The following is a 27215-nucleotide window of genomic DNA, read 5'->3' as shown; positions in this document are numbered from 1 at the left end:
TGGCCGGCAAAGACTTTTAAGACGAACCTCCGTAGAGTTATCGTCAACTGATCAGAGGATAGACATTTTCTGGCTTGAACACCTCCGCCTTTTATTATGTATTTCTTTACTTATGGAGTTATTCACTATTTACTAGCAATTACTTTATGATTTGAGGAACTATGCAATGTATTCATAATCTCATCGTGACCCGGCTTCATGTTTCCATAATTCTCCCATCCAGCATTATGCCTGAGTAGCTGGCTCCTTTTCCTGTGCTTCCTTTACCCAAGCCTCTTTCTTGGCTTCATAGACCTTCAATTGCTTCCTGTTGTCCAAGATAGACTTTGCTGCCTTCTCGCCAGCTTCTTTCTTGCTGAGAGCCGTCCCGAAACCTAGCAGCTTCCCGGCCTCTCCCCACCCATCCAGATAGACGCCAACAGTAAACAAGGGGAGGTTGAGGTTCTTATCCTTCTTGTTGCAAGGCATCTGTTCGTAACGAAGTTTGATGCCCCTGACAACGATTGCTTGAGAAAGGAGGGTTTTGTTCGACGATGGCTCCTTGGGCTCCGCGGCTGGTATGGCGTGTGTAGTGACTGTCTGTTCCGTGGGTGGTCTAGCCGCAGAGGATCGAGCCAGAAATCGCTGGCCTTTCAAGTCGTTTTTACGATGCTGCTCTGCTTGCCTGATTTGCTCCTTGATTGTCCCAGCCCAGAGTGCTTTGAGCCAAGCGACGGCATTCGCGGCCCCGTGCTGGGGATCAGATTTTACAACTGCTCCAACGTATGCTTCGAAAACGTCGCCTTGGATCTTGATCGTCTCCTTGTCTCTCCCGCCTCGACTAATCAAATCCGCCATTGAGCCCATATGTGTGGGGATCTTTGTTTTATGCTGCATGCCGTATTGTCGATAATAGTCTGAGAGCGTAATGTTGCGGACCAGTTGTTCACGAAGTTGACTACTTCGTCCGGCGGGCAGGTAGTGAAAAGTTTCAAAGACAAGCTCCGTGGATATCATTTCGAGAGCCGCATCACCATACCACTCCAGCCTTTCATAGTTGGGTGTCCCCAGCCCAGGATGTCTAAAAACTTGCTCCTCTAGTTCTGGACTTATCGGTGGCAGAGGTGGTAAGCATGCATGGATGTCTGCCACGGTCCAGCGCGACACACCGGGCGCGACAGTAGCAATAGTGCCAGTCAGAGGAGCTTTTGCTGAGTCAAGTTGCACGCGCTTGCGTGGTTCATCCTCTTCGTAGTAATCATCTTGGCTCGGCCTTTTAGACATATTGATTTTGGTATGATGGGACGCGAATAAAAAAAGATAATGAAAGTCCTGTGCTTTTCGATGTTCCATCAAATCTTAGGGACAAGACCCACAATTCAGCTATGAGAGTTCTCAGCTGGCAAGAAACTTGATATCTGCACCGTAAGATGAAAACTCTTGGACAACTTCAAGATATCTTATTGAAGATGAGTTTAAGTTGGGTCTTTTTTGAGTTCTGGCTTCACAAGGCAGTTACATAAGTTAACTCCTCGGTGTATTTTTCGCTCCCTAATTCAAAGCCGTTAACTTAGTAGGTAAGTCTTCCGGCACTTGTGCCACTGACAACATTGAATTTTCATAAACACTTTTTAAGTATTAACAATATAATTTTAAAATAAATAACTTATTCTGTAGAAGATTCCGCAAGTACTCATCTTATGTAATATCTGGTCGAATTCCAACTGGTAAATCTAAGTTAGTCGCTACCTTAGTAGTTAGGTAGCACCCAATATCTTCAATGGTGGAGGGAGGTATCGGAGTTTTGGTTGGTCTCAAGGCACTCCTCTGAGAGGCCCACTAGACCCTCGCTCAGGCCAATCAAGTGTCTTGCTCAACTTCACATCAGACGTCAAGTCAAGCTTCAAAAAAGTTAACAAGAGCAACGATTGATGCCAAAGACGCCACGATGAGTGTCCCACGAGCGCGTATACTGGACTTGGTAAAGGTGAGGCTCTCCATGACATGATTTGGGTCCATCTAATGACATTCCGTAGGCGCAATGCCAGGTCTTCGCGACCTCATACAACCCCGAAGGTGTACGCATGGGCAACAAGGTCCTACGACAGCGATTAAGAGGACCGGCCATGGCGGCTTACTATCCTCGAAAGACAGCGACAATCAAGGATCTAAAGCGAGAGTTCGGACCGACACTGGCTACCTGGGACGAGGGTGAGGAGGATCGCTTCGAGTACATTGAAGAGTAAGCGAGATATTGGGAACCTCAAGGATATGTGCAAGTGCTGACGGCGTGATCTCTAGGCTCAAGCTCCGCGGAAAGAGTGCACCCAAGAAGAAGAAGGGACCTCCAGGTATGCCGATTGTACCATGCCGGGAAAAGCTACTAACACGCTACAGCTCCCACTCACAAGAAGCGATAAATCAAACAATAATGACAACGATATTTCCAATGTTGGCCCCGGCGGCAAAGAGACAGACATCTTACCATGAATCATGAGTGTTGGCCGATGTGCCAATCCATACGCCAGTTGTACGATTCATAAAGTTTAGTTGAGGGATAAACGTGGCCGTAAGAGCAAATAAATCTCCAAGTGGCCTTCTATCGCAGTATGTATAATCATTTGTATCAGTACTCATTACACCAATCATGTTTCGAAATGTCTGCTCTTTGTGCTATGCCTCTACCTATATGTGCAATCTAGTGGGCTGTTCGACTATAGATATACTCCAACGACTCGAAGGCTTTTCGCATGACTCCTGAATAATCTAACAGTGACGCCTCGGCCAAAGAACACACGATCTGCACTGAGGTAACAAATGCATTTACAAACACAAACCAACTCCGCCAAATAAAAATTGTGTCAAAGGTTGCCGGTGAGCTCTTTGATTACCGCAGCTGCTTGACCATAAGCCTTTTCTTTAACCTTGTGTCGCGTGCGGTCAAGGACTGACATTCGGTTTATCCCTTTCGCTCTTACCTCAGCTCCTATTGACATTGACTCCCAACTAGAGCAAGAACTCTCAACTGGAATACCGAAAACCTTTGATACAAGTCCAACGTTAGGAGCTCAGGTCGGCATGTGCGCCATGTGTTGCCGAGCCTGTCCTGCATATATCGATCTGTCTCTTGATACTGAATCATAGGTACACGATTAGGAATACTGAGTTCCCTGTATACTCGAACAAATTCCAGAATCCAGGGTGCCATGTCACTGTAAAGCCGCATAGGTAGTCTTCTATGATATGCCCCTATTTGCTTCCACTGTCAGTCGGGTGCCCGCTGCGACTGACACTTGCGATAAAAGTGGAAGGAACGCTGGTGGTCAGGCTGTTCCTGTCGGCTGCTGGCACCTGCCGCTCCTACGCTTCTTTCATCTGCACTTCCCGCCTACTTGGCCCCGTGGAAAAATCTGCGTCAGTGAATAACCTCCCCTTCCTTCACCACCATCCTCTCTTCCTTTTCTTCCTCCTCTTCACTCTCTCCTCTCTACACTCTCTTCCTTTCACAATCAACTCCTTCTTGGACCACAAACTTGACACATCTACACTCGTTCACTATCTCATCGTGTGTTCCCTACAGTTCACTCTGTCATCTACAATTCTTATTTGACTGTTACATCTCCAAAATCACTTCGTCGAGGCTCTGACCAATTGTGGCGACATCATGTCTTCAGCTGGGTCTACTGGAGTCTCTCCTGAGCGGACTGTCCCCATCTTTGCTGCCAATGTGCAGGCCGAAAACTCAAATCCCTTGCCACTTGCCCCGGGCTCGGTAAGTAGACTTTTCCCGCATCAACATTCTTTGATAAACTTCATCCTTGTTGGCATCTCTTCTTGCCGACATTCAAGAACCACCTACTAACTCCAGACGCAGAAGGAAGCTGGCAAGAGCATTCCTGCAAAGAAGAACATCGCCGCTCTATCTACTTCGAAGTTGGCGAATCAAGGCCTTCCAAAGGTGAAACCAAGCATCTGTCCGAGATGTCTAGTTTGCAAGTTGCTGACCGTGTTAGAAGATGAAACTCAGCCATGATAGCTCGACCACCGATCAGGTGTACCCTGTGGATAAACTCCTTGCAAAGCTCTCCGAGCAGCAATCCGCCCTGAATCAGCAAAACGATACCAACAAGCTCAGGGACGAAACCAACCAGTATGCGAGGGCATTTGATCATGCATCTTCGAGCAACTCTCTTCCTGTCACTCCTGCTACTGATGCTTTCCCAAGCACAGCTCCTACCACGCGCCCTGCAAGTGCCACCTTGGATGAAGCTCGTAGCGAGAGCGAGGAGGTAATGCGTTTGAAGTTACAGCTCGCCCAGGCACAGAACGAGATCTCGAAGCTTGACCAAGAACTAGCCGAGACACGAGTTGTGAAAACCACAGCTGAAGTGCCGCCTTTCGGAACCCGCGGTCCAGTCTATCCCCCTCGCGATAATACCTGGGGTCCTCCCGACGACACTCACTCTGACACCAGTGACGCTATGTCCGCTTCGACATTCAATCGTACCCGAGAGATCTGGGGCAATCAGCCAATTTTTGCCAACACAGTCCAGGCACCAGTCCTTGAACCAACCCCAGGAAAATGGCTCGGAGGACGTGTCTTCAGCCAACCTTGTTCTGAACCCACCGGAACGCCCTTTCCCGTGATGGAAGGATACCGGAGTGAACGCCTGACCCCAGATACGGAGATTATGCGCTCGAATTATGGGCGTCGAGGAAACCGCTTCGAGGGCCGTTTCAACTCACCTCAGCCATTCGGACCTGGCTACGGAGGAGGATTTAATAGTCCCATGAATCAGTCCGACTACATGGGAAGTCCTGCACCTGGAGCACCGTCGAATGCTCCCCAAGGATTGGGTCCGATGGGTGTGTATCCACCATATCCCAACCCTGCTGGAACACCTCTCTCACCTCACGCTTCCGAGTTTACCACTGGTTCTGGATGGAAGAATGAGGTTGGTTTGCCTGCGTTGTACTCACACAGAACGCTAAACCCGAGACAGGTGTTGGCGCCCGATGACCAGACCTATCTCGCTCCTACAGAGCCGCTGAATTATCGCCGTCTTTTGGATCGCAACGTGAACTGCAACTGGAAGTACATTGTTGACAAGATCGTCTGCAACAACGACCAACAAGCTTCCATCTTCCTGCAACAGAAACTCAAGGTCGGAACCGCTGACCAGAAGTTCGAAATTGTCGACGCGATCGTCGCCCAGGCCTATCCATTGATGATCAATCGCTTTGGCAACTTTTTGGTGCAGCGATGCTTTGAGCATGGGACACCTGACCAAGTCATCAACATCGCGGAAGCCATCCGTGGCAACACGCTGAATCTGTCTATGGATCCCTTCGGATGTCACGTCGTTCAAAAGGCATTTGACTCTGTTCCTGAAAACTTCAAGGCTATCATGGTTCACGAACTTCTTCGTCGAATCCCTGAGACGGTCATTCACCGTTATGCTTGCCACGTCTGGCAGAAGCTTTTCGAGCTGCGTTGGACAGAGTCACCCCCACAAATCATGAAATTTGTCAATGACGCTCTGAGGGGCATGTGGCATGAGGTTGCCCTGGGAGAGACCGGTAGTCTTGTCGTGCAGAACATTTTTGAAAACTGCCTCGAGGAGGATAAGGCAAGTTAACCCATTGATCGTCAAAATTGTAAGCTAACTTATATCAACAGCGCCCTTGTATCGAAGAAGTCCTTGCCAACATTGACATCGTCGCCCACGGGCAATTTGGCAACTGGTGTATCCAACATATTTGTGAACACGGTGCTCCCCCAGATCGCAGTCGAGCTATTGACCATGTTATTCGTTACGCCGCTGAGTACAGTACCGATCAGTTCGCTTCGAAGGTTGTCGAGAAGTGTCTCAAAATCGGGGGTGCAGAATTCCTTGGTCGTTACCTGGACCGAGTCTGTGAAGGTCGTCGTGACCGTACTCGCATCCCACTGATTGACATTGCAAGTGACCAATACGGCAACTATCTTATTCAGTGGATTTTGAACAATGCCTCCCCCCAGCATCGCGAAATCGTTGCTGCCCACATCCGAAAGCACATGGTTTCACTGCGAGGCTCCAAGTTTGGCTCCCGAGTTGGTATGCTTTGTACCAACCACGCAGTCGCAACTCGACCTGGTCCTGGTGCTGGCCCTGGGATGGGCGGACGCATGGGACCTGGGCCACGCTACAACAATGGTTACCGCTAAAGTCTTTCTACCTTGCCCATCGATCTTTGACATCGACGAGGACATCTGCCTGCTGGAAATGCAGAGCCTCCCCCATTCTACCCTTGTTTTCTTTTCATTCTTTTTTTCATCCGTGTCAAGGAACCCTATCTGAATCACCAATCATTCCACTCGTCAAAATCACGCAACAAACCAGAATATGTCGACCTTTCTTAAGAAACATCTCCCAGCGCAAGTAATTTACAGATCACACGTCATCCTACGCCCAGCTAGCTACAGCTTACTCGGGTGCATTGGACACATTATGGTTATCGATTTTGCAATATGGAGGTGATGGCAGATGCTAATCACCACAGCAGCCCTCGCAGGACTGGCCCTCTTATCCCACCGCTCATAGGCTGCTCCTCGAAGGGTGAGCGGGAACGCGCCTGGTGGGATACTAGAGCCACACTTCTTCAGTCAATCAGCGAGTATGAGTGATGGTGATCCGAAAGGATGCCCTTAGAGGTCAAGGAGAGTTCACGAATTTGTATGTTGTTTTTCTATGCGGATGCTGGGTTTCGGCGTCTCCCTATATCACTCGGGCTGTTACGGTAGTTATTAAACACCTTTTAATAAACGATTGATGGTTTTATTATCTTATAACTTATGCCTCTCCTACGCGTACACTGTGATAGTACGTCCCCATATCTATAGTACCTCAGTGATCTTGTTCCGCTCAACGTCAGAATCAAATGTATTTTTTGCCAGCAATCGCTACTCCCAACGCCATTGATGCTATATGATATTGATAGATGGCTTTCTGGAAGCTAAGAAGCCCCAGCTGCCAAAGAAACAGGCTAATCGTCTTGTACTGGGGGAAATTCTGTGTCGAGTGCTTTTGGTAGATCTGGGAGAGCAGGCATGTCAACTGTGGTGTCCTTTTCCCACGGCTTTCTGGGAACAGCTCTTGCTCCAACTGGCTTCACAGCCTATATCAAAGTTAGCAAAGCAGATTCGAACAGTAAGCGAGCTGTCGTCGCCCAGATTTGGACCTACAGGATCTCTGACAACGGTGTTTGGGATCTGGCGGATTCCAGGCACAGGCTTGCCTTCTTGGATAAGTTTGATCATTTCGGCAAATCCCATTGGGTAACTTGGTTGATCTTGTGAACCAGACTGAGCAGCAGCGGTTTTGCGATCAACGTATAGATCTGTCTTTGGCGCAGCTTTCTGCCAGGCTAGGACCGGCACTGGAGAAGCATTGGCTACGTCTCGCTGACGATATTCCTCAGGCAGAACATCTGGGGGTTGATAGTCAGGATTACTGGCAAGCCACGCCTTGTAGGCGCTGAATTCAATGCTGACACCAATGCGCTGAGCATAGTAAAATATTCGAGCGTGGATAGCCATATCTGCGAGAGATGCTTGAGGGTTTTGCTGGCCTGGTTCGCCAAGAATAGCGTAGAGACCAGACTGGGATTAATGTCAGTGACCGAGTTATAGATCATATGATATTATGCGATATAGTATTACCATAAAATTTTTATCTTTTGTCCACGGGTATGTGTCGAATGCAGTAAAGATAGCAGTTTCATCTTTCAGAGCTCTGATGCGGTCAGCTCCAGTGAGTGACGCTTGGGCTGATGAAGCCTCCTGCTGTTGATCCATTGGAGGAGATTTCGATTGGGTAAATCTTGGTATCTGCAGGCACTCAATGAGTTTATGAATACGGATGCTGAGACATGAGGGTTCAATGCCATCAAGTGAGTGAATGTTGCTAGGTAGGTAGTGACAATGTGCAAGGGCTCCCACTAACATGTGAGAGGACAATCCAGGGTTGGTAAAGCTCACAGGACTACTCTACTACCTTGGCCAAGGCTTGACTCATTCAGGACTCAGGGTCACCCAGCACAGAACCTCTGAAACAGCAGTGAAGAGCGAGGGCCTCGGTAGACGTCGGTTTATACCTACACTGAGGTGGGTTAAGCTCAGGTCGGCTGCTATCGCACTGGCTCACGTGGGGCTGACCGATTAGACTAAAGACATGAGACGTGACTATGAGGGTGTGAGAGTGTGAGAGTGTGAGAGGGCTCGGGATAAATCGCAGTGGAAGACTAGGCAAATGTTTTGTATGAATATGAAAAGAAGAGGCAGACAAGTCAGATCATGCAAATATTAAATACCTAGTACCTATTCATTCAAAAACATCAAGCTCCGATCTTCGCAGTCACTTAAGACCAAGCTTCACCTCAGGCTATAATTACCATCTCAGAGGGGAATGGTCGCGATAAGATAGCGCGCAGACCCACTACTAGCTTCCATCCCGTCCACCTTCATCATCCATCCATCACCATCACCATCACCGTCCTTCTGTTACTGTGTACCCCTTGACTTTGTCTACTTTGTCATCGGTTACTTTGAGTTATCTTTTGATATTAAGAGATCAATAATTCCTGCCTTTTCTTCATAACCAATAGGTCAATTCTTTAATCTTCTGCCAGGCTGGCCCTAAGCTCCCCCGCCGTCGTCCAGATGAATCGAGCCGCAGTGAGAGCCTTAAGGACGACCTCACTTTCGACCGTCCGCACTCTCTCCCGCACTCCTCATCGTGGCTTCGCCGTCTCGTCCTTCACTCTCGCCCAGGCAAGATCCAAGGCTAGTGCACACGGTCGAAGCGCTCGCCATAACCTTGCAGGTGCCATTCCCCTAAGGTCCTCTATGTACTTTCGTCGCCTGCCAGTCGCGCTGGTATCCAGTATCGTCGTCGGATACGGCGCCTGGTACTCTCTCAACAGCTCTGACACCCCCAGTTCGGTTGTAGGCTCTAGGACTAGCCTCGCCTCGACTCAGACAGCGGATGTATTACCGACTCGGACTGTTCTCGTAGTGGGCGCCGACGAACTTAGACAAGGCACCATTGTTGGCGAAGGGCCTATCTCCAAGGCAACTAGTGACGACGGGCGTCGTATTGTCGAAATGTTGACACCCGACCAAGCAACGCAGAAGCTTCGTCGCCTCGAACAGTCTTTTTCGGTCAGCCGAGGACAGGGCGTCACACGTTACGACCTGGTACAGCTGCCCAGTAACGACCCAATCGAGGATGACCACGCCGAGAAGATTGTTCAAGTCCCCAGCAGATCTTCCGTCGAGACAGATAACAGCGATTGGATGTTCTGGGGTGTTTTCGACGGCCATTCGTAAGTGCTCATCTTGTGGTGGAGCTTGTGTCACAGTTTAAAAAGAGGGTGTTGACTCACACGACATAGGGGATGGACTACTTCTGCAACCCTGAGGGAAAGCCTGATTAACTACGTCGCCCGCGAGTTGAACGAAACCTACAAGAAGGCTTCCGGCGATCTTCCTTCTGAGGATGCAGTAAATCTGGCCATCAAGACCGGGTTCAACAATCTGGATAACGAAATCGTCCACAAGAGCGTGGAGAAGGTGTTCAAGGGCGGTTCCAAGACCGTCGCAGCCGAGATTCTACAGCCCGCCCTATCAGGATCGTGCGCCCTGCTATCATTCTACGACAGCCGCAGCAACCTCCTACGGGTTGCATGCACTGGTGACTCTCGCGCAGTCCTTGGTCGCAGGGCAGGGAATGGAAAGTGGACAGCCACTGCTCTATCAGATGACCAGACGGGTAGCAACCCTCAAGAGGTTGAGCGCATGCGCAAGGAGCATCCTGGGGAGGACAACGTCATCCGAAATGGCCGTGTTCTTGGTGGATTAGAGCCTAGTCGTGCCTTTGGAGACGCCGTCTACAAGTGGAGCAGAGATGTTGCCTGGAAGTTGCGCGAGAACTTCTTTGGTCGCAGCCCTTCACCTCTTTTAAAGACTCCTCCCTATGTCACCGCCGAACCTATCGTTACAACTACCAAGGTCCACCCCGAGAATGGCGATTTCCTTGTCCTGGCAACCGATGGCCTCTGGGAGATGCTTACCAATGAAGAGGTTGTTGGCCTTGTAGGCAAATGGATTGAGACTGAGGGGCAGTCTGGAACCAACTCACAGTTCGATGCTGCATGGAACAAGATCTTTGGCTCATCAAAAACACCATTACCCGTTGAGGAGAGCAAAACCGCCGGACCTGATGGCAACAAGACCCCTATCCGTGTTCAGCAATGGGGTATTGACCCGGATGCTAAGGATCGGTTCACCGTCAAGGATAAGAATGTTGCTACACACCTTGTTCGAAACGCCCTTGGTGGCAACAACGACGAGCAGGTCTGCGCTTTGCTCACGCTTCCTTCGCCTTTCTCGCGACGATATCGGTAAGTTGTGGCATTGGTGTTAAGTAGCATGTTGCTAATGGTTCTTAGTGATGATTTGACTGTTCAAGTCATCTTCTTCGGCCACGGAGAGAAGACAGGCGAGGTAACTGTCAATCTCGAGGCTACAGCTGGAGAAGGTGTCAAGGCGAGGCTATAAAGCAACCATATTTCTCACTTACTGTTGTTTATATTGGAGACTACAGGAGAGGTTGTATGTACTAGTACGGAGGTATTGCTAATGGAGTTTGGCGGCGTTTGCAGATTCCCATGGGCGGATCAAGATATCTTTGCTTGATCATTCTATTAATGTTGTTGTTTTCATAAGAGGCACGCAGTACAAGGATCGGTTTTATGAACGGCACTGTCGAAGATTCTGGAGTTCCTGTCAGGGAAATAAACGGCATTTTCTTTGCGTTGACTTGGTCATGCCACTGGATGTTTGGATCGAGTAGTGTCTTTGAGACGAATTGTAGTAGCGAGGTTCGAAATTCAAACACATAGTTTGAGATGACTACCCTTATACTAAAGATACCTAACGCCGGGTTATGCTGACCTCGTTACCTCAGATATGCTGGACCTGCTGAAATCCCGATGGAAGAATAAGACCGTGAGGGTGAGACGAAAGGGAACGGCACAGAAACGGTGACATGCTGCAATCGATCTGATGTCTCTATTTTCCATCCTTGGGCCACAGAAGTTTTCTCGATTTCAGACTCCAACACATTCGGGTAAAGATAAGAGCCCAGATGATGATGATCGCAACGGTCATGACAGAGGCAAATATATGCAGGCCATTGCTATCAAATATTTTACCCATGACACTGGTAGCAGTAACCTAGAGAAGACCCATTGAGCATACAGTGAGAAGTGCTGCGGTGAAAAGGGGTACATACAAGAGCCGTATTAGGGAAAACGAAAGACCACCACGTCATCTGGAACGGCAAATGATGGCCTGAAAGGGAGTATTTCCACAATGCACCGACACAAACAATGAAGAACCACATGGCAAGTCCCCAGAGCCAGAGGCTGACGAGAATGCTGATAACTTTAATGATGGCGGCAAACTGAGGGTTGTCAAGAAAGTTTGGAGGTATCACCAAGTCTGCTTGGCTGCCGAGTTGAGCTGATGTTGTCAGACATGATACATCTGTTGCAGGGCATTCAAAACGTACCTATGCCAGCAGCGGTAAAGCCATATGGACCGATAGACATGAACTAGTAAGTGTCAGCAACGTTCAACAAATGAGAGAGTGCGTGCGTGCGTACGATGCCTGGCCTCTGCATGTCCCGCGGGAGCTTCTGCGTCATGAGGCGGTATATGAAAGCCGACGAAATCATGAAAGCGATCAGACAACCGGTTCCTTGAATAGCAGTGGCCCCGAGTGCCATTGCAACAGTGTTGGTTGACAGTTTATGACCAGCTGAATCTGCAGCCGCGATGAGGTTTGCTGCAAAGGGGGCATTGAGTAGCAGAGGGTACGCTGGGAAGACCCAGGTTGGCGTCATGGTATGGACAGGGAAGATTCTGGTCATGACAGTCAGCCGGCCAGGTCAGAAGAGCTGTAGACTTGAGCGTACAGAGTAGACCATAATATAAGATATAGAAATGCGCTGAGAGAGACGCTCAGGGCAGCGTAAACCCAGAAGACACACTCCATAGTGTGGACCAGCCATATGCCGGTGTATGGAATACCATACTGGCAGGTGTTGATTAATATTACAGCAATACTGAGTTTGTCAGAATATGTTTGAGCCCTGATAATAGTCATCTGTTGCTTACGAGACCAACTGGTTGGTGTTAGTTTTAACAGCATGCCATGAGAGGAGGGGGCCTTACTGAAGCTGATATGAAGAGCGATTCAACTTGGTCTGTGAAGGAGTTTACGAAGCTCCCTGGCCTCAGGTGGAATCTTGTACAGATGAGAATACAATTCATTGCAAAAAGGACAATGTTGAGAAAAAAGAAGAAGAGGCCAATGCCGCGCAGCCAAGGTGCATCCCACTTCACTAGGTAGGTAGCAAGAGTTAGCTATTTACTTCTGGGACGTAACGCAAGATTAGAGATAGTGTATTTACATGAGTAAATAATATTTGCAACGCCTCCAGTCGACATTGTCTATCACAGAGTTAGCGGTGTCACAGAGAGTTAGGGCGTCGATATACCATAGTGAAGTAAGTCCATTGATAGCAGGCAATGCGATCTCGAAAGCCCACCTTTTGGTTCCCGGGGCCCTTCTCGGCTGTTGCGATGACATGGTTCAGGCTATTTGAAGTGAGAGTAGACTCATTATTGGGCAATCGGCCTGGACGGGCATGGCCATTGGTATGCTCAGGGGGTATAGCAGTGATATATGATGGCCGTTGAGATAAGGCCGGCCGCGGCACGACATGATGTCTTGAAAGCGCAGCCCCTGGAGCAGCCGGAGCCGAGGCCACGACGGAGAAGAAGGGTGGGTTCTCTTCTGACGGTGACTCATAGCCCGTAGCCAGCGCCGACGTCGACCCGGACGGCGGGACCGGAGACGGAGACGGAGACGGAAACGGAGGCTGCAGCAGCTCGGCTCCGGCTCCGGCTACCATTGGATCACGGGCGGGGGCCATTCTGGAGGAGGGCCGTCAATATCGTCGGCACGACGGGCGAGTAGCTTGGAGACGCAGTAGAGAGCCACGAGGGCGCTAGGTTCCATATGCGAAAAAGCGATATGGAAATAGACCAAATGCGCGACAAAGACGAGATGGTGGAGAACCAGGGTGCCAAAGTTGGCGAGTGGCATGGTGAATTGAATTGGATTGGGGATGTCAGGGAGTGGTAGTGGAGGGCGTGATCGGGATTAATGCCCTGTTTTCTCGGGCTAGGAGCGGGAGATCGGGAGAGGGAGCGATAAACAAAGTCTTGGGCCCAAGACAGATCGGCACAAGTTTCGATGTTTTGCGTGGATAAGATAGAGAGTCTTTATTCGTATCCGCGTGAGCCGCTGGTGGAGGGGGTGTTTTTTTGGTGTAAGGGTGAGGCGAGGTGAGGTGAAGTGAGGTTGATCAAGGATCAGGATGAATGATTACAGCCAGTTTTACAAGTTCATCTAAGGAGAGCATAGACACGAATAAAGTGAGGATTATTTAACCAAGCGTACATAAGTAAACCATCCCATATATTATTATTGGATCAGGAATTGTTACCAGCAAGGAATGGATGAATTACTCAATACAGACTATTCTTTTCATCGTAAAGAGTTGGGTGGCCCTATGAAATCACTACTATCAATACAGGGTAACACACCTAAGGCAGGTAGGTACTTATGGTTTGAACCATCACGTGAGTCTTGGACCACCATTTATTTCCGCCTTGATCGAATACAATTTGACGACAACGGACAGCAGTGAATTATCCGGGTCGATCTCAACTAATTACGACAACATATAATTTCGCGATTTTGTCTCCCATCGTCATAAGGCTTCCACCGTATACATGCTCTGGTGGGATCGTTTCACTGGGTTTTGTCTTTCACGGCATCTCCATTGACAGAGCTCCAAGTCCTGGTAGATACGGTCGAGATGAGAGTTGAGGTTTCGATAAGAAACCAAGATTCGAGGATCCATGCGTTACCGATGATTTGGTGCCCAATTGCTGTTTCCTCACCAGCACTGCTGTTGTAGACCGGCCTATCAAGTTGTCAAGCGCATATCCAATCTTTCATCTAAGATCGGGCTGTTATTATTGGATGAGAAATTGATGTCAAAACGACGTCAGCGGGCTATTCAACGGCAATACGGGGCGATCCATAATTACCCGAAGCTGCACGTGATAGTTAATGCCACCTTGCGGATAGGTAGCTCCTAGAGCTGCATCTATAGCTTCACTCTTGTTAACACACTAGCCATATATGAGGTCAAGCTTCGACATCAATTGCAATTAATCAAATCTCAGCTGCATCTGATAGAGACCCCTCACCTTCCCAAGGGAGATAGACTTGGCTTTTTCCTATAGCATGTCACGTTGAATCTCGACACAACCCCCCCCTCACCATCATGTCTTTCACCAATACACCTGTCACTCGGCTCGGTGTGGTCGGCCTGGTAGCTGGCTCCATCATCGCGAGTATTCTTGACGTCAAGCACTACTTCTATATTCTTGTCGATACCCACATATGGAGATACCGGCAGTTCTGGAGAATCTTGGCCTACCAGCTATGCTATATCAACTCCACAGAGGTACTTTTTGCTGCCATGTCGTTATACAACCTTCGCATCGTTGAGAGAATGTGGGGTTCTCGCAAGTTCGCTGTAAGTGACTTTTATGAAACGGTTTTTTTTTTTGCTTTGCTGATAGCATTGTGTGCAGTCCTTCTTGACTGTCACTTTCTTCATCACCTCCATCATACCGCCTGTTGTCTCGATGGTGTTGCGGCCTCTTGCTGCTGGATGGTTCAACTACATCCCGGCTGGACCAACTCCTATGATCTTTGCTATCCTGGCTCAATATCATGCCATGGTTCCGCACATGTACAAGTATCGAGTTGCCACATCTGAGGCGCCTCCCACGGACCGACCGTTCGTTGGTCTCACGTTCTCGGATAAGTCCTACAAGTACGCCATTGCGTTGCATCTCGCGCTCTTGCAATGGCCAGGCTCGGTCCTGGGTGCAGCCACTGGATGGATTGTTGGATACTCGTGGCGAGAAGGACTTCTTCCGGCTGCCCTCGTACGCTGGCGAGTGCCGGGCTGGGTTGTAGGACTAAGTTCTCATAGGCGAAGTGCCGAGTTTGAGGGCCTTCGGCGTCGACTTGAGGACGAAAACTCGACAACAGCTGTTGCAACCGGAGCTCAGGCTTCAACGGAGGGCCAGGCAGAGCGCCGGAGAACGATGGGGCAACAAATCATGGATCAAGTCCGAGAGGTGCTTTAGTGGTCGGTTCAATTGGGCAATAGCCAATGGCTTCCGAAACAATGCGGGATGGGGGACTACAGTGCAATATTGAAGAGCATACCTTGGCTCCTGGGGAATGTTTCAGCCCAGTGAGCATATGACATCCCTTGAATGTCTAGGGGATCTTCAGAGCAGGGATATCCTTTTCTGTAAATAGAATGCATCTCTGAGTTGTCGAAACTAACGGACTTCCGTGCGTCGAAGGAGAATGCTCACAGCAACTTTATCCATGGCGTCGTCAGCCACGATCCCACCATCGACTGTCAGCATATCGGCGTGGATCATTGGGCACTGCCATTAATTCCACGCAACGTGACGGTATGCCGCGGTTAAAAGGGAGCATTGGGGTCTAAATAAAGGATTCTAGACACGTCAGCTCAGCCTCTGCAGAATCATCATGTTTCCTCATGCACGGATAAATTGTATGTATAAACAGAACAAAACATTTAATTAATCTATTTTTCTCTTTAATGACAGTCCCTCGAAACAAAGACTCATTCCTACTGGTGCATCGTTAACTAACTGCGAGCTCTATGAGGCCTAGCGCTGCCAAAACCCATGCCCAAGCGTGCTAAGTAATGCGGGTGCGCCCCTCCTGTGCCTTGTCCCAGCGTGTCCAGCCGCTGCGAAACCCCTGAAAAGTGAAGTCCATTGGCACGTGTGGAAGGGATCTACGCAGGTACGGTACGTACCTACCAACCTGACTCGGCTAGACCACTAGCTCGACTGCTGTAATTCAACTTTCAGTGGAGGTCTTCACAAGGGTCCCACTCGATAACTTAAGTTAAGTTACCTTACGGATACTCTTGGGGTTCTCGATGGGCCTCCTTTTCTTCATGGTCAGTCCCGACCTCTCCTTTTCTGTCCCCAGCATTTGCACCATTTCTCGCAACTTTTTGTACTCTTTCTTTTGAGGTCGTAACCCGAGACCTTTTTCTGAATTGCTGTCGATTTTCTGCGGGTTTCCAGCCTCAGCGGCTCTTGGGCGCAAAGCCCCTTTGTTACATCCAATCCAATCTAATCACGAGCTCAGCTCAGCTTTCACCCAGCGGCACGACACGACACGGATCCCGGTCAACCACTTTTCCCCCAAACTTTGGATACTTGCCAGCCTTTTCACTGTTCTCTATGGAGGTGTTTTGATATCTTTATGCACTGCTTCAGTCCGACTTTTACCCCATGTCCTCATAACCTACACACCACGATCCTAAGCCCGTCGAAACCATGAGTGCATACGCGCGAGAGGGCAGCCCATATGGGTATGGCTCTAATATGATGTCACCCCCAGCACCAAGCCCACGCGGAAAGATATTTGTTGAGGGCTACCGGAGTGATATAATAAACGGCTTTGAGAAGGACAATCAATTGTATAATCCGGTACGCTTGTTGTCCACCGTCGTGGAGGCTGATGGACCTACGGCTTCTAACCTCTATTGTGTACAGATGAACCCTGATCGACCGCAAAGTTCAGCGCTTGTCGACCTCCGCGACCCGATTCAGGTACATCTCTTGACCGAAACAGCCCTCTCTGATAGCAAAGAGTATACGATTCTGTCGCAAGAAGAGGTGGACGACCTCAAGAAGCAAAGCCAGTCCTTATCCCAGCGTGTCGAGTCAACCCGGCAAAACCTGACCATTCAGTCCAAATACCGAGATGCTGCGATCTCGATGGCGAGACTCTACAATCCCGGAAAGCTGGATGGGAAACGAAGGAGCCTGCTGGGTCGTAACAGCGGTGATCACGCTCGCGCAAAGGAAGCCGAGGCGGAAAGACAGGCAAGCGAGCGGAAATGCGAAGAATTGGCGGCCGAGCTCTTCAACCTTGAGAAGCGACTTATGGAGCCCCAAAGACGCCTACTGGAACATACTGCTGGTATTCTTCAACTCACCCACAAGGCCTCGAATAAGAAGAAGGATCTCACTCCTCCACTTCAACCACTTAATGGCATGCCTGGCAGCCCGGAGAGCCTATATACTTATACACGCAACAGTATGGATCGCGCCGGAGATGACCACTACTTCAACGATAATGACTATTACGACCAAGCCAATGGAGTCTCAACGAGGGGGCAACCCCGTCAGCAACCCATAGAGATACCCCTTAAATCGCCGATCCGGGAACAGAACCAGCTAAGAGATGAGATGGAGAAGATGAAGGATGAGAATCTACACCTACAGGGCCAAGCCAATTCTTTGGTCAAGTCGATAACGGAAATGGAAGTTCGACTTGAAAATTTGAACGGCTCTTTGCGAGATGCGATTGTTCGCTTCAATCCTTCCAAGAACGAAGACTATTATGATCCCCCCTTTGGAGTTTCAGGAATGAAGCCAGGAGAGCTCCTCAACAACCAACTGGATTATCTTGAAATGGGTCTCAATGCCATCGAGGTCGAACAGGAAGAGTCCTCTGGTGAAACCGTCAAGACTGACGGTGCTTTCGAGAAACGCATCGAATCCCTAAACCAGCAAGTACGAGATCTACTCCCCACAGTGGATCCGAGTTATCCAGCCGTACCTCTTTCACCACAAGACAATTTTGAGACAAAGCTTGACTATCTTGAAGATGCACTACGCGCTGCCGACGCGGAGCTGGAACGCGCCGTTCAGGCAGCTCAGGCCGGGCCGCCAGAGAAGCAGGACGGTGACCAGGTTGAGAGAATCTTGATGAACTTGTGGAACATGATGCAGACGGGCTTCGCCAAGATTAAGAAGGAGAAAGAGGAGCGTCGAAGGGCTCGCATGGAGAGGGGCTATGAGGATGAAGAAGTTTCTGACGATGAATTCGATATCGAGGAGGCTTTCAGTCTTCCCGGATTCTCTAACCGTGTTCAGTGGCTGTACTCTCAGGCCACTACACTCAAGAACCAGAAGTCTGTGCTCCAGCGACAGATCAAGCAGCAGCGCGAGCTCAACAACAAGTCAGACGCCGAGAAAGATGAAGAGCTATCAAGGAAACAAGAGGAGCTGGATGAGACACAAGTACTACTGGCTCGCGCTGAGAGAGATGCGATGACTGCCCAGACAATGCTCTCAGAAACCCTTGAAGAACTCGAAAGTGCCCGTAGTGTTGCGCACAACGCTGGCCCCTCAAAGGCTGAGGCTGATGGTAGCGGCAGGAAGGTCGCAGAGCTGGAAGCAGACGTGAAACGTCTTCAGGCTGACTTAGCTGGCGCTGCCGGTGCGGCGGGTGCAGCTCACGCTCAGCTCGAGGAAAGGGATGAGCAGATCGTCAAGCTTGAGAGGGATCTCGACCAGCTCAAGTCCGACCTTGCCAACGCGGCAGCTTCGGCAGCTGCCGCGCGGTCTCAAATCGAGGATCGTGAAAGCAAGATTACTGCCCTTGAGGCAGAGTTGGACTACCTGGAGACGGCCCAGAGTGAAATCGAGGAACGAAACAAAAGGATTGCAGCGCTCCAATCCGAGCTTGAGCAAGCCAATACTGCTCATGCACAGATCGAAGAGCGGGACGCGAAGATTGCTACTCTTCACACCGAGGTTCAAGAAGTCAATACGCTACGAGACCAGGTTGAGGTGCACAGCGCGACGATTGCTACATTGAAGGCCGAGTTGGAGAAGACAAATGACCTTGAAGCCCGCCTCGAAGAACGAAATGCAAGGATCACTCATCTCGAGTCCGACATGGAACTTCTTCAAGCAGACTTGGCGGGAGCTGCTGGGGCCGCAGGGGCCGCTCAAGCTCAACTTGAGGAGCGAAACAGCAAGATCGCAGCTCTTGAGTCCGACATCAAACAACTCGAAGAGAGGCTGACGGCTGCTGAGTCTTCAAGCAACAATACTCGTAACCAGTTGACTGGGGTTGATTCAGTGATCGATGCTCTTAATGCCCAGCTCGATGAAGTGAACCGATCAAAGAAAATGGCCGAAGACAATGCCAGGTCCTTGCAGCAACGGGTGGATGGCCAAAAAGAAGAGCTTGCAACTAAGAAGAAGATGCTGAAAAATAAGGAGGATGAACTTGAGCTTCTTAACATGAACCTTGTAGAGATGAAGACGGAGCTCACAATAGCCCAAGCGGAATTGGACGGAGCCTATGGATCCCGTGCAGAGAGGGCCGCTGATGTCGCAGCTATCAAGACTAGTGGCGAGGTGATGAAGCTTCAGAACCAGCTCACAAGGCTGAAGAATGAGTTGGCTGGAACTGTTCAAGAGCTGGAGGAGGTCACACGGGAGACACTCAATGCCGAACGAGAAAAGATAGAGCTTGAGAACAAGCTTCAAGATATCCAATTGGCAAAGAAGACTCTTGAAGGAGAGGTTAGGACACTTCGTCAGCGCCTCGAGGCAGATATGGAGAAGGCCCGTGAGCATATCACCAAGCTACAGGAGGATCTTGATAGCGAACGACTTAAGGCAATCCCACCAAATGGTGGCGTTGGCAGAGGAGCCTCGATGCTGAGTGAGCAGTTCAGGGCCACGATGCGTGAAGAGAGGAAGAAGTTCCAAGAGAGCCTCAAGGTATGGGTTATATTTCAGATTGTCTTGTGCACAGAGCAATTGCTAACTAGTATCAACAGGAGGAACGTGCTAAAGCACGCCAGCTGGAGGAAGAGCTTGCTAAATTCAAGCGGGATCAGGGGTCTGCCAGAGCTTCCCTGAACCCTCAATGAGTTGGCCCCTGAGATGTTAGGGTTGTATATTAAGCTCCGTCGCTATAGCCGGGGTTTTCTTTATTGCACTTGATACTCTGAGCAGCAGCAAGTTGACTTAGATTTGGTGATTGTAGATACCAGTTCATGTTTTTTCTTTCTTTTTCTTTTTAAGGCTGGGAGCAAAATATGCAAGTTGCTCTTGCAGGGGGTCTCAAGAGTTGATGTGAATTGGATGAATCCATGATTCTTAAAAAGTCGGGAGCAAAAGGAGGAACCTATTGATAGAATATAGGAGCTTGGCAGGTGACCCGGAGACTTTGAGTAAGAGACGGCTGTCTTGGTCTGATTAACTATTCGATGATTACGATTTCGCTGCCTCGTCATGAAGCCTTGAGTGAAAATGCCATGAAATCTTGAGACTTTGTCGTCCTCTTGTCATGTTGATGCACCATGGATGGATGAATAAGGTCTAGTCTAACCATCTCTCGTGAAGCTGCCCGCAGTGCACCATGCATGCAATAATATGTCTTCGGTGAGCTTATTACTTATTAAATGAGCGTAATAGACAAAGCTTGACACGGATGAAACTGTCTCAATCCCACCCACTGTTGAATGCGAAGAGACCCATCAAATCAGGCACAGGAAGCCAATACAGACAGACAAAGAGGTAAGGACATGGACACAAGTCACTCACTTCCAGCGCATGCTCAGCGACTTGTTCCCTAATAAACCCCCCAACGAAACCACCCTAACAAGCTGTTATTGCACATGCAGACTTTAAATGGAATATTGCATTTCCTTTGAGCTCAACTAGAGTGTCTAAGTATGATAGCGACTGAGACCAAAAGAAAAAGCAAACGCAAAAATCAAGGATAACAAGAGAGAGATAATAAGCTGACTTCCTTCAATCCTCCTCGACTAAGGTAGAGAATACAGGAGGTAATACCAGTAAATAAGCCAAGCTACCTACCCACTAAGGTAGGTACTTATCTAACGGGTAAGATTGACTTAGTACAAAGGCCAATTTCCATTCCTGGCAGTCGACAGATGGAACTGCGGACTATTCATTTATACTGTGAGTAAGTCACATGTGGTGCTCGGTAGTCACACGAGAGGCATCATGTGGCATCAGTCTCACATTCTCAGGGGATGCAATAAAACTTAGGAAGTGATAAGAAGCCTTAGGTAAACTTAGTATAGTTTAGTATAATTTAGTAAAGATATAGAGGATCTAAGACTAAGTATTTTTGACACCTTAGTATAACGTCAGAAGTCTTCTTACACCCTAAGGATTCTGTATGTTGCTGAATTTATGGCCTTACGTTATCCCTCGTAAGGAAAGTCAAGTCTGACAAAAAAAAACTGTTTGGAAGTCTAGGGAATAGTTACCCAAGTCTTGTCGAACAATTAAATTGACCTTACACAACATCTTGTTAGTGTAACCTACCACCAAAAGTCTCACTGATAAGAACAGACGCTGGCAGTCCCAGCTAAACAGTCACAGACGGGGACCAATCGTTGCAGAACATGTAGATTTTCTTCTAGTCTTTCTCTGTCTAGGTAGTCTATTTGCCATGTAAGCGCACCATGTATGTTCAAGAAACAAATCTCCAGTATGAGCAATGTCAGATATGTGCGCCTGATCTAAATGCGAATAAGCTGTGCACATGTTTGTACAGCCCGAAGCCCAAGGGGTCATGTGCTTGCCCGTACGACGTCAGTGTCACCACAACTCGATAATTCCAATGCACAACACCAAAAGCGCCATTGGATCAAATAAAACAAAAGGGACCGGTTTCATTGATCCCCCAATAAAACAGAGACTATCCACCATGCAACGCCACAGTAGCAAACGCAGACTGGGTTAGAATAAATCAAACAAGCATATCTTGTAGAAAAAGTGCAGAGCATGCAGTGATAACTGAGTGAATGCAGAGAGCCGCCGACCAGTGTATGTTTTTGGGTAGGTACCCGAATATTGACTCGAAAAATCTGCACTCCCTTGGCAGACAGAGCAGAATGGCTCCAGGCCAGGAAGTGCATAGTGCGTGTGCGTGTGCGTGTGCGTTGTGTGCCAGTGTGTGTAATGCGGTCCAGCCGATATCGCGTAGTCAATCATGTATCGACATTAAAAAGTAGGTAAATGTGGGTATAACGAATTGGTGACACAAAGGGATACATGATGTTGTTCCGCCGCGGGCTGATTAGTCCATAGACATGTCGTCTTCGTCGACATATGCCATGCGTGCCCATATCCTCCAGTGGACAACGCCCACATGGGCGATACGAGTCGCAATATCTTCGATACCACCCTCTTGTTGACCCATGCGGATGGCTGCATCCAGGTCTCGGTCTCGTCCTGCATCCAGGCTACGGCTGCTGGTTGGTACACGATTACCAGTGGCAATCGAGAACAAGCATACGCCTGAAAGAGCCTTGAAGTAGCGGACGCGCATGGCGAGCTCGTTAAGCAGGCGGATGCGGTACGCCTCCTCCATCTCCTTGTAGATAGAGGAGGAGATGCGGCAAACGTTCTCCAGAAGCTTCTCCTCGAAGGGGATAAGCATGTCCATGGGGGCGTTGGTGAATCGGAAGATCTGCAGAGCCATAGACGGAGCCATAGAACGCCACTTCTCGTGATAATGTTGGTCGTGTGGTGCTTGCTGAAGCAGAGCAACCAGACTGTCGCGGAGATTTCGGGCTCTTGTTTTGGCTTCGTTGGTTTCTGAGTTGAGGTAGAGGGGAAGGACCATGGACGAGCGTGGTGATGACGAAGCTGAATCTGCAGAGCTCAGTGTAACACTGGAAGGTCTTGAGCTCGAGGGAGGAGTGTTGAAGTTGAACTCGTGATCATCTGACATAGCGCTTGCAAAAGCAGGGGGTGAGTTGAGCTTCGCGATCCGCTCAAGATCCTCATACATGCGCATGCAGACGTTGAGGTTGATGGCATCCAGAATATCCGATCGAACCCGTCCAAGTCGGTCCTCGTCAAAGAAGAAAGTACCAGGCAGAGGCTTCTCACCGGCAGAAGGGAGCATAGACCGCGAAATTCCCTCAAAGAAAACCCCCATATCTCCAAAGCTTGAGTGCATCCTCCCGGCGCCGTTAGGATAAGTTCGAGCAGCCTCTTGATACCATGGTTTGGCATCGCCTATATCCATTTTGCGATTTCGTAGCTTTTTCATGAGAAACTTTTGTTCAAAAGCTGTGGTTTCTTCAATGAGAGCGGGTCGAAGGCAGCGTATTTGATGATTAGCAACGTCGAGTTTCATTGCCTCCAAAACACTAAGCAAGCTTCGCATGCCATTGACAAGCTCCTCAACATCGTTGTTGCTGTTACCGTTGCTGAGCTGCTTGTACATCGAATCAACCCATTCGTCCCGCATTGGTGCGCAGTGAGATTTGAGGACTCGTGAGAGCCACGAAGCAAGCTTCTCCAAATCAGCAATGCCTCGGTGGAACTGTTGCATGAGAAGTTCCACGTTCAGACCCTCATCCAGAAACTGTCGGTCGCGCTGGGGCACAAGGGTTTGGATGATCTCCTTCACAGACTTGAGAAGCTTTGGTAAGCACCAGTCGTCTCCTGTGCCATGCTTGGCGTAAAAACTGTCTCGATCCATGATGAACTCGACCAATTCCTCCTTGAGTGTTGTCCAGAAGATACTAGCACGATCGTGCTTTCTTCGGCCCTTGTCTCCCTCCACATTAGGTCTGAAATGAAGTTCAGGGTCAAAGTTGATATCGTGCCTCAATTTGGGGTTGTTGATGATCTTGGAAACCTCGAGCTCTCCTAGACTTGATTTCGTTACAGGAGGTTCCAAAGGCTGTGATGGGGCAGGAGATCTCCGACTTTCAAGTCCTGGGCTAGATGTTGTTGACATTTCGGAAGGATTTCGTGATAGTGGTGCAGCTACTGGGGCTGGCGTACCAGAAGGGCTATCGTATCGGCGAGGCAAGACTTGTGAGGTAGTTATAGCATCGTCTTTCTCGTCTGTGGATGGTTTTCTGGCTGTCTCCTTTTCAGGTCTTGTCTCTCCTTCGCCATTAGGCCCAGGTCCTGAGGTAGACAAACTCCGCCTCGATCGCTCGACCGGGCCTCCGAACCCTTGATCCGCCGTCATGTTGTTGGTGATAATTTACTGATTTGGTCCTCCAAGTATTTCAGTGATTAAGTTGGATGTCTGTTAACTGATCCTAGCTTTCCAATTGAACTGATGCGGTACGTGTTAGCTATAACAAGAACTCTAGTAAAGGCATGACATGGGCTTCAGGATGAAACCAGGCAGTCACAATTCGACGGCCAGTTGCAGATGCACTCGGCTAAGAACTATTCATCGGCCAGATGTTGTGCCTTGAGTGACAAGCAGTAGGCGGAACAGTGGTCGAGCGAGTCGCAGACTGGTGGTTTTGAGATTATGTGGTCGACTTACAAGGATCCAGTGAACTTGCAGCGGACAGCGTCGGTTTGTGTACACCCAATTACGGCTGTGTGACGGTACAGATGATATCCCTTCTTCCTTCGTTGCGGATGCTCTCTCGGTGTGTCGCCTCGCAGTTCGTTTCGGTTGTATGCAATGCTGTCCTGGTTTGTCTGTATTCTCTTCTTTTCGCGGATAGTTGCTTTTCGACCAAGTGAATGTGTCTAGTGGCTAGTGCAATAGGCAACAATCTATATTGCGATGCAAAACAAAGTATGGGGAATGTTCAAAGTCGTCTTGTTGTATATATCCAAGACACGGGTGTTTGAAAAAACAGAAATAGGAAAAGAAACACCAGGAACGGGAAGAGAGAGAGAAAAGGGGACGATAGTGACGGGAGACGGGGATATTTGATATATGGGTTACATCCTGGTTTGGGGTGCGAGCAGGGGAGCCACTTAGACGGAGCTGGCTAGACTGAGCTGGACTACGAGACACAGAAGTATCCATCAAAACCATGATCCGAGTCAATAGTAATACTATGCCACAGCCTTCCTTAGGCTAGAATTTTTTTAAGGGAGGCCAAGCGCGGATTCATCTTAATCGCGTGGCATGGCTTAAGTTTGGAGGGAGCGGTGGGCCTAGACGCAGAGGCAAAATCAGGTAACTAACGACCAAAGTATCTTTGGGTAGTCAGAATGACCCCTACAGGGTGTAGGGAGTAACCTAATAGCAGCTGCGTGGAGGTCCCTGTGAGTAGGAGGGGCGTGTGGCTTCAATGAGACCCACAAGGACACTTGGGTGAGGCAAGCCGTACAGCAGGCAATTATCGAGGGAGTTGCACTGGATGCAACTAAAACAGCGAATGGTTTGGGGCTGTCGCCCCTGGAATCCAGTGGAAAACGCAGTGGCTTCTGTGATGCCCTCTCGCCCAAATGGCGGCAATAACACTCAGCTGAAGCGATCGATGCTTAGATGAGCTAGTGAGTCAAACTGTCGGTAGCCACCACTCAAGGTACCGCCACTGGGACGGAATTCGAGTCTGAGTCGATAACTGTCAATACCAAGCAAGCTGAGAAATTCAGATTGATTCCTGGCACCCAACCAGCCTAGGGCAAGCCTGTAAGTGTGGGAGTTGGAGTGCAATTTTAATACTGCAGCGACAACGTGACCCTCCAATATTCGGATCTGAGCCATGTTGCTGCCATAGTCTCGGTTTCCCGTCTCTGTTAGATGAGTAGGGAATCAAAGGTCAGACGCTACTTGACTCAGTCTATAAGGGGGGTTATCACGGGGGCTTACCATGTCCTGTTTTTTTCTTTGTTTAAACGAGACTTCATTTTCTGCAAGTGACAGTACGGCAGGAGAAATTTGCTCTGTTCTGTACAGTGTGTACAATGCTTGTCGCTCCCACTGCAAGATATGAAAGTCTTTGCCGATATAGTCCATCGCCATGATGAGAAGCGCTGCAAATCCACGGTAATCACTGTATAACGTAGCGTAGCGACGTATGATGGCCCCACAGACTCATCCGAGAGGTGAAGATACGCTTCTAGGCACAGTGCGTGATCCTTCCATCAGATGGAGCAAGTGGATTCGCCATGGATGTCATTCATGGGATCCGCGGGAGGAGATGGAGATGAAGATGGAGATAGCATGCGATGGGTTGGGATGGATGACCGATAGTGGAAGTTTGGCTGATGAGAGGTGTGTGTGTGTGTGTGTGCGACAGGTTTGGAGGGATAACGGCTCCTTCCACTTGCAGGGCGACATGTAAGTTTGGAAGGTAAGGTCAAGTAAGTACCTACACCCAAGCCTCAAACAGGGAGGCCCCTTTGATATGCGGATACTTTCCGCCTTTCATACCACTTGCTGCAAGGCAAATCACAGTCTCAATATCGTGATCAAACTTACAATCAAAGCCCATGTGTATAATATCAAAGACTCAGGGAAACCCAGCATCAACAAAAATAAACAAAGCAGGGTCAGACTTCCACTTGCCGAAGACGGATCGAGTCCCAGGAACATTCGACCCAAACAGGTCAGGGATAGCCAAACTTGGCCCGCCGATTCGTCCATCGATTCCAGGGGGGAATGGTCATTCGGGACCAATGGATTGCCTTGCCTACAGTAGCACTCAACACTGCTCACGCCTGGAACAACTCCAAAAAGGGACGGCACAAGGGCTCACGGGCTCCACGCCAGGGACCATCCGTCATCGTCATCGCACTAGCACGCTCTTGGGCGGGCCACATAAAGATCCATCCACCGCCGCCGCTGATCTAGAAACGGACCAGAAGCGTGCATATTACAGCGGAGTTCGAGGTCGGGCACGACTAATGAGCCGCCCCAGCTTCGGCCGCTACGAATCAATCTGCAGCTCAGGCTGGCCCAGATGTCCCATTGATTACCATGTTCGCCAACAAAGCAATCCCAATGTTGACTGATGAAAGTAAAATCATGGAACCTGTGGCAGTGTTTGGATTTGTGACGGCAGTCAACCTCGACCAGACAGAATCTTTTTACGCAGACGGTATGCGGTTATGCCGCCAATCGCCACCACCAAAAATGCCGTGTCTTCTGGGTCTCCGTCAGGATCCTTCTGGCTTCACTGCATGATTGCGCCTCGCCACGGGCAGCACGACGTCGCTGCAGCAGTGTTACGAGAAGAGTGAAGCATAGCACATGTTCTGTTCTATCATGATGACGGGCATAGGAGGGTCCGGGCGGTGAGCTGGGTCGACACAGACCGCTGTGAAATTGCAACGCAAGTCAGGTAGTCTCACATAACAGATAAAAACGCAAAGTTCGCCGAGGCGCTCAATATGAGGTTGTACGGCC

The 27215-nt window shown here is 49.3% G+C and overlaps 9 protein-coding genes across 9 annotated transcripts; 5 read left to right on the top strand and 4 right to left on the bottom strand.

Annotated features, from left to right (window-relative positions):
• Positions 1-225: 225 nt before the first annotated feature.
• On the bottom strand, positions 226-1263 carry FSUBG_9530 (ribonuclease III; the record flags this gene model as incomplete). The annotated part of the gene is made up of 1 exon (XM_036688054.1): positions 226-1263. One exon carries the CDS (start codon positions 1261-1263, stop codon positions 226-228), a length of 1038 nt encoding a protein of 345 aa, XP_036535017.1.
• A 664-nt stretch (positions 1264-1927) lies between these two features.
• On the top strand, positions 1928-2399 carry FSUBG_9529 (RSM27 mitochondrial ribosomal small subunit; the record flags this gene model as incomplete). Its single annotated transcript, XM_036688052.1, has 4 exons — positions 1928-1966; positions 2016-2221; positions 2281-2330; positions 2377-2399. The coding sequence occupies 4 exons, from the start codon at positions 1928-1930 to the stop codon at positions 2397-2399; spliced, it is 318 nt and encodes a 105-aa protein (XP_036535016.1).
• Positions 2400-3643: 1244 nt separating this feature from the next.
• On the top strand, positions 3644-6187 carry FSUBG_9528 (meiotic coiled-coil 2; the record flags this gene model as incomplete). The annotated part of the gene is made up of 5 exons (XM_036688051.1): positions 3644-3751; positions 3854-3937; positions 3996-4934; positions 4983-5540; positions 5660-6187. The coding sequence occupies 5 exons, from the start codon at positions 3644-3646 to the stop codon at positions 6185-6187; spliced, it is 2217 nt and encodes a 738-aa protein (XP_036535015.1).
• Positions 6188-7005: 818 nt separating this feature from the next.
• Positions 7006-7816, bottom strand: FSUBG_9527 (uncharacterized protein; the record flags this gene model as incomplete). The annotated part of the gene is made up of 3 exons (XM_036688050.1): positions 7006-7137; positions 7205-7621; positions 7682-7816. The coding sequence occupies 3 exons, from the start codon at positions 7814-7816 to the stop codon at positions 7006-7008; spliced, it is 684 nt and encodes a 227-aa protein (XP_036535014.1).
• Positions 7817-8680: 864 nt separating this feature from the next.
• FSUBG_9526 (Type 2C phosphatase) lies at positions 8681-10579 on the top strand (the record flags this gene model as incomplete). The annotated part of the gene is made up of 3 exons (XM_036688049.1): positions 8681-9345; positions 9415-10422; positions 10471-10579. 3 exons carry the CDS (start codon positions 8681-8683, stop codon positions 10577-10579), a joined length of 1782 nt encoding a protein of 593 aa, XP_036535013.1.
• A 513-nt stretch (positions 10580-11092) lies between these two features.
• On the bottom strand, positions 11093-13023 carry FSUBG_9525 (Malic acid transport; the record flags this gene model as incomplete). Its single annotated transcript, XM_036688048.1, has 6 exons — positions 11093-11257; positions 11316-11545; positions 11595-11637; positions 11689-11947; positions 12001-12119; positions 12586-13023. 6 exons carry the CDS (start codon positions 13021-13023, stop codon positions 11093-11095), a joined length of 1254 nt encoding a protein of 417 aa, XP_036535012.1.
• Positions 13024-14448: 1425 nt separating this feature from the next.
• On the top strand, positions 14449-15325 carry FSUBG_9524 (UBA domain protein; the record flags this gene model as incomplete). Its single annotated transcript, XM_036688047.1, has 2 exons — positions 14449-14703; positions 14762-15325. The coding sequence occupies 2 exons, from the start codon at positions 14449-14451 to the stop codon at positions 15323-15325; spliced, it is 819 nt and encodes a 272-aa protein (XP_036535011.1).
• A 1293-nt stretch (positions 15326-16618) lies between these two features.
• Positions 16619-19974, top strand: FSUBG_9523 (nonmuscle myosin-II heavy chain; the record flags this gene model as incomplete). The annotated part of the gene is made up of 3 exons (XM_036688046.1): positions 16619-16723; positions 16790-19822; positions 19882-19974. 3 exons carry the CDS (start codon positions 16619-16621, stop codon positions 19972-19974), a joined length of 3231 nt encoding a protein of 1076 aa, XP_036535010.1.
• Positions 19975-22160: 2186 nt separating this feature from the next.
• FSUBG_9522 (SOK1) lies at positions 22161-24077 on the bottom strand (the record flags this gene model as incomplete). The annotated part of the gene is made up of 1 exon (XM_036688045.1): positions 22161-24077. One exon carries the CDS (start codon positions 24075-24077, stop codon positions 22161-22163), a length of 1917 nt encoding a protein of 638 aa, XP_036535009.1.
• Between the last annotated feature and the right edge of the window lie 3138 nt (positions 24078-27215).

The sequence above is a fragment of the Fusarium subglutinans genome, assembly GCF_013396075.1.
Source record: "Fusarium subglutinans strain NRRL 66333 chromosome Unknown NRRL66333_c0000148, whole genome shotgun sequence".
NCBI classification, from domain to species: Eukaryota; Fungi; Ascomycota; class Sordariomycetes; order Hypocreales; family Nectriaceae; genus Fusarium; species Fusarium subglutinans.
The sequence above is the reverse complement of the archived record's forward strand: the minus strand, read 5'-3'. Positions and strand labels throughout refer to the sequence as shown.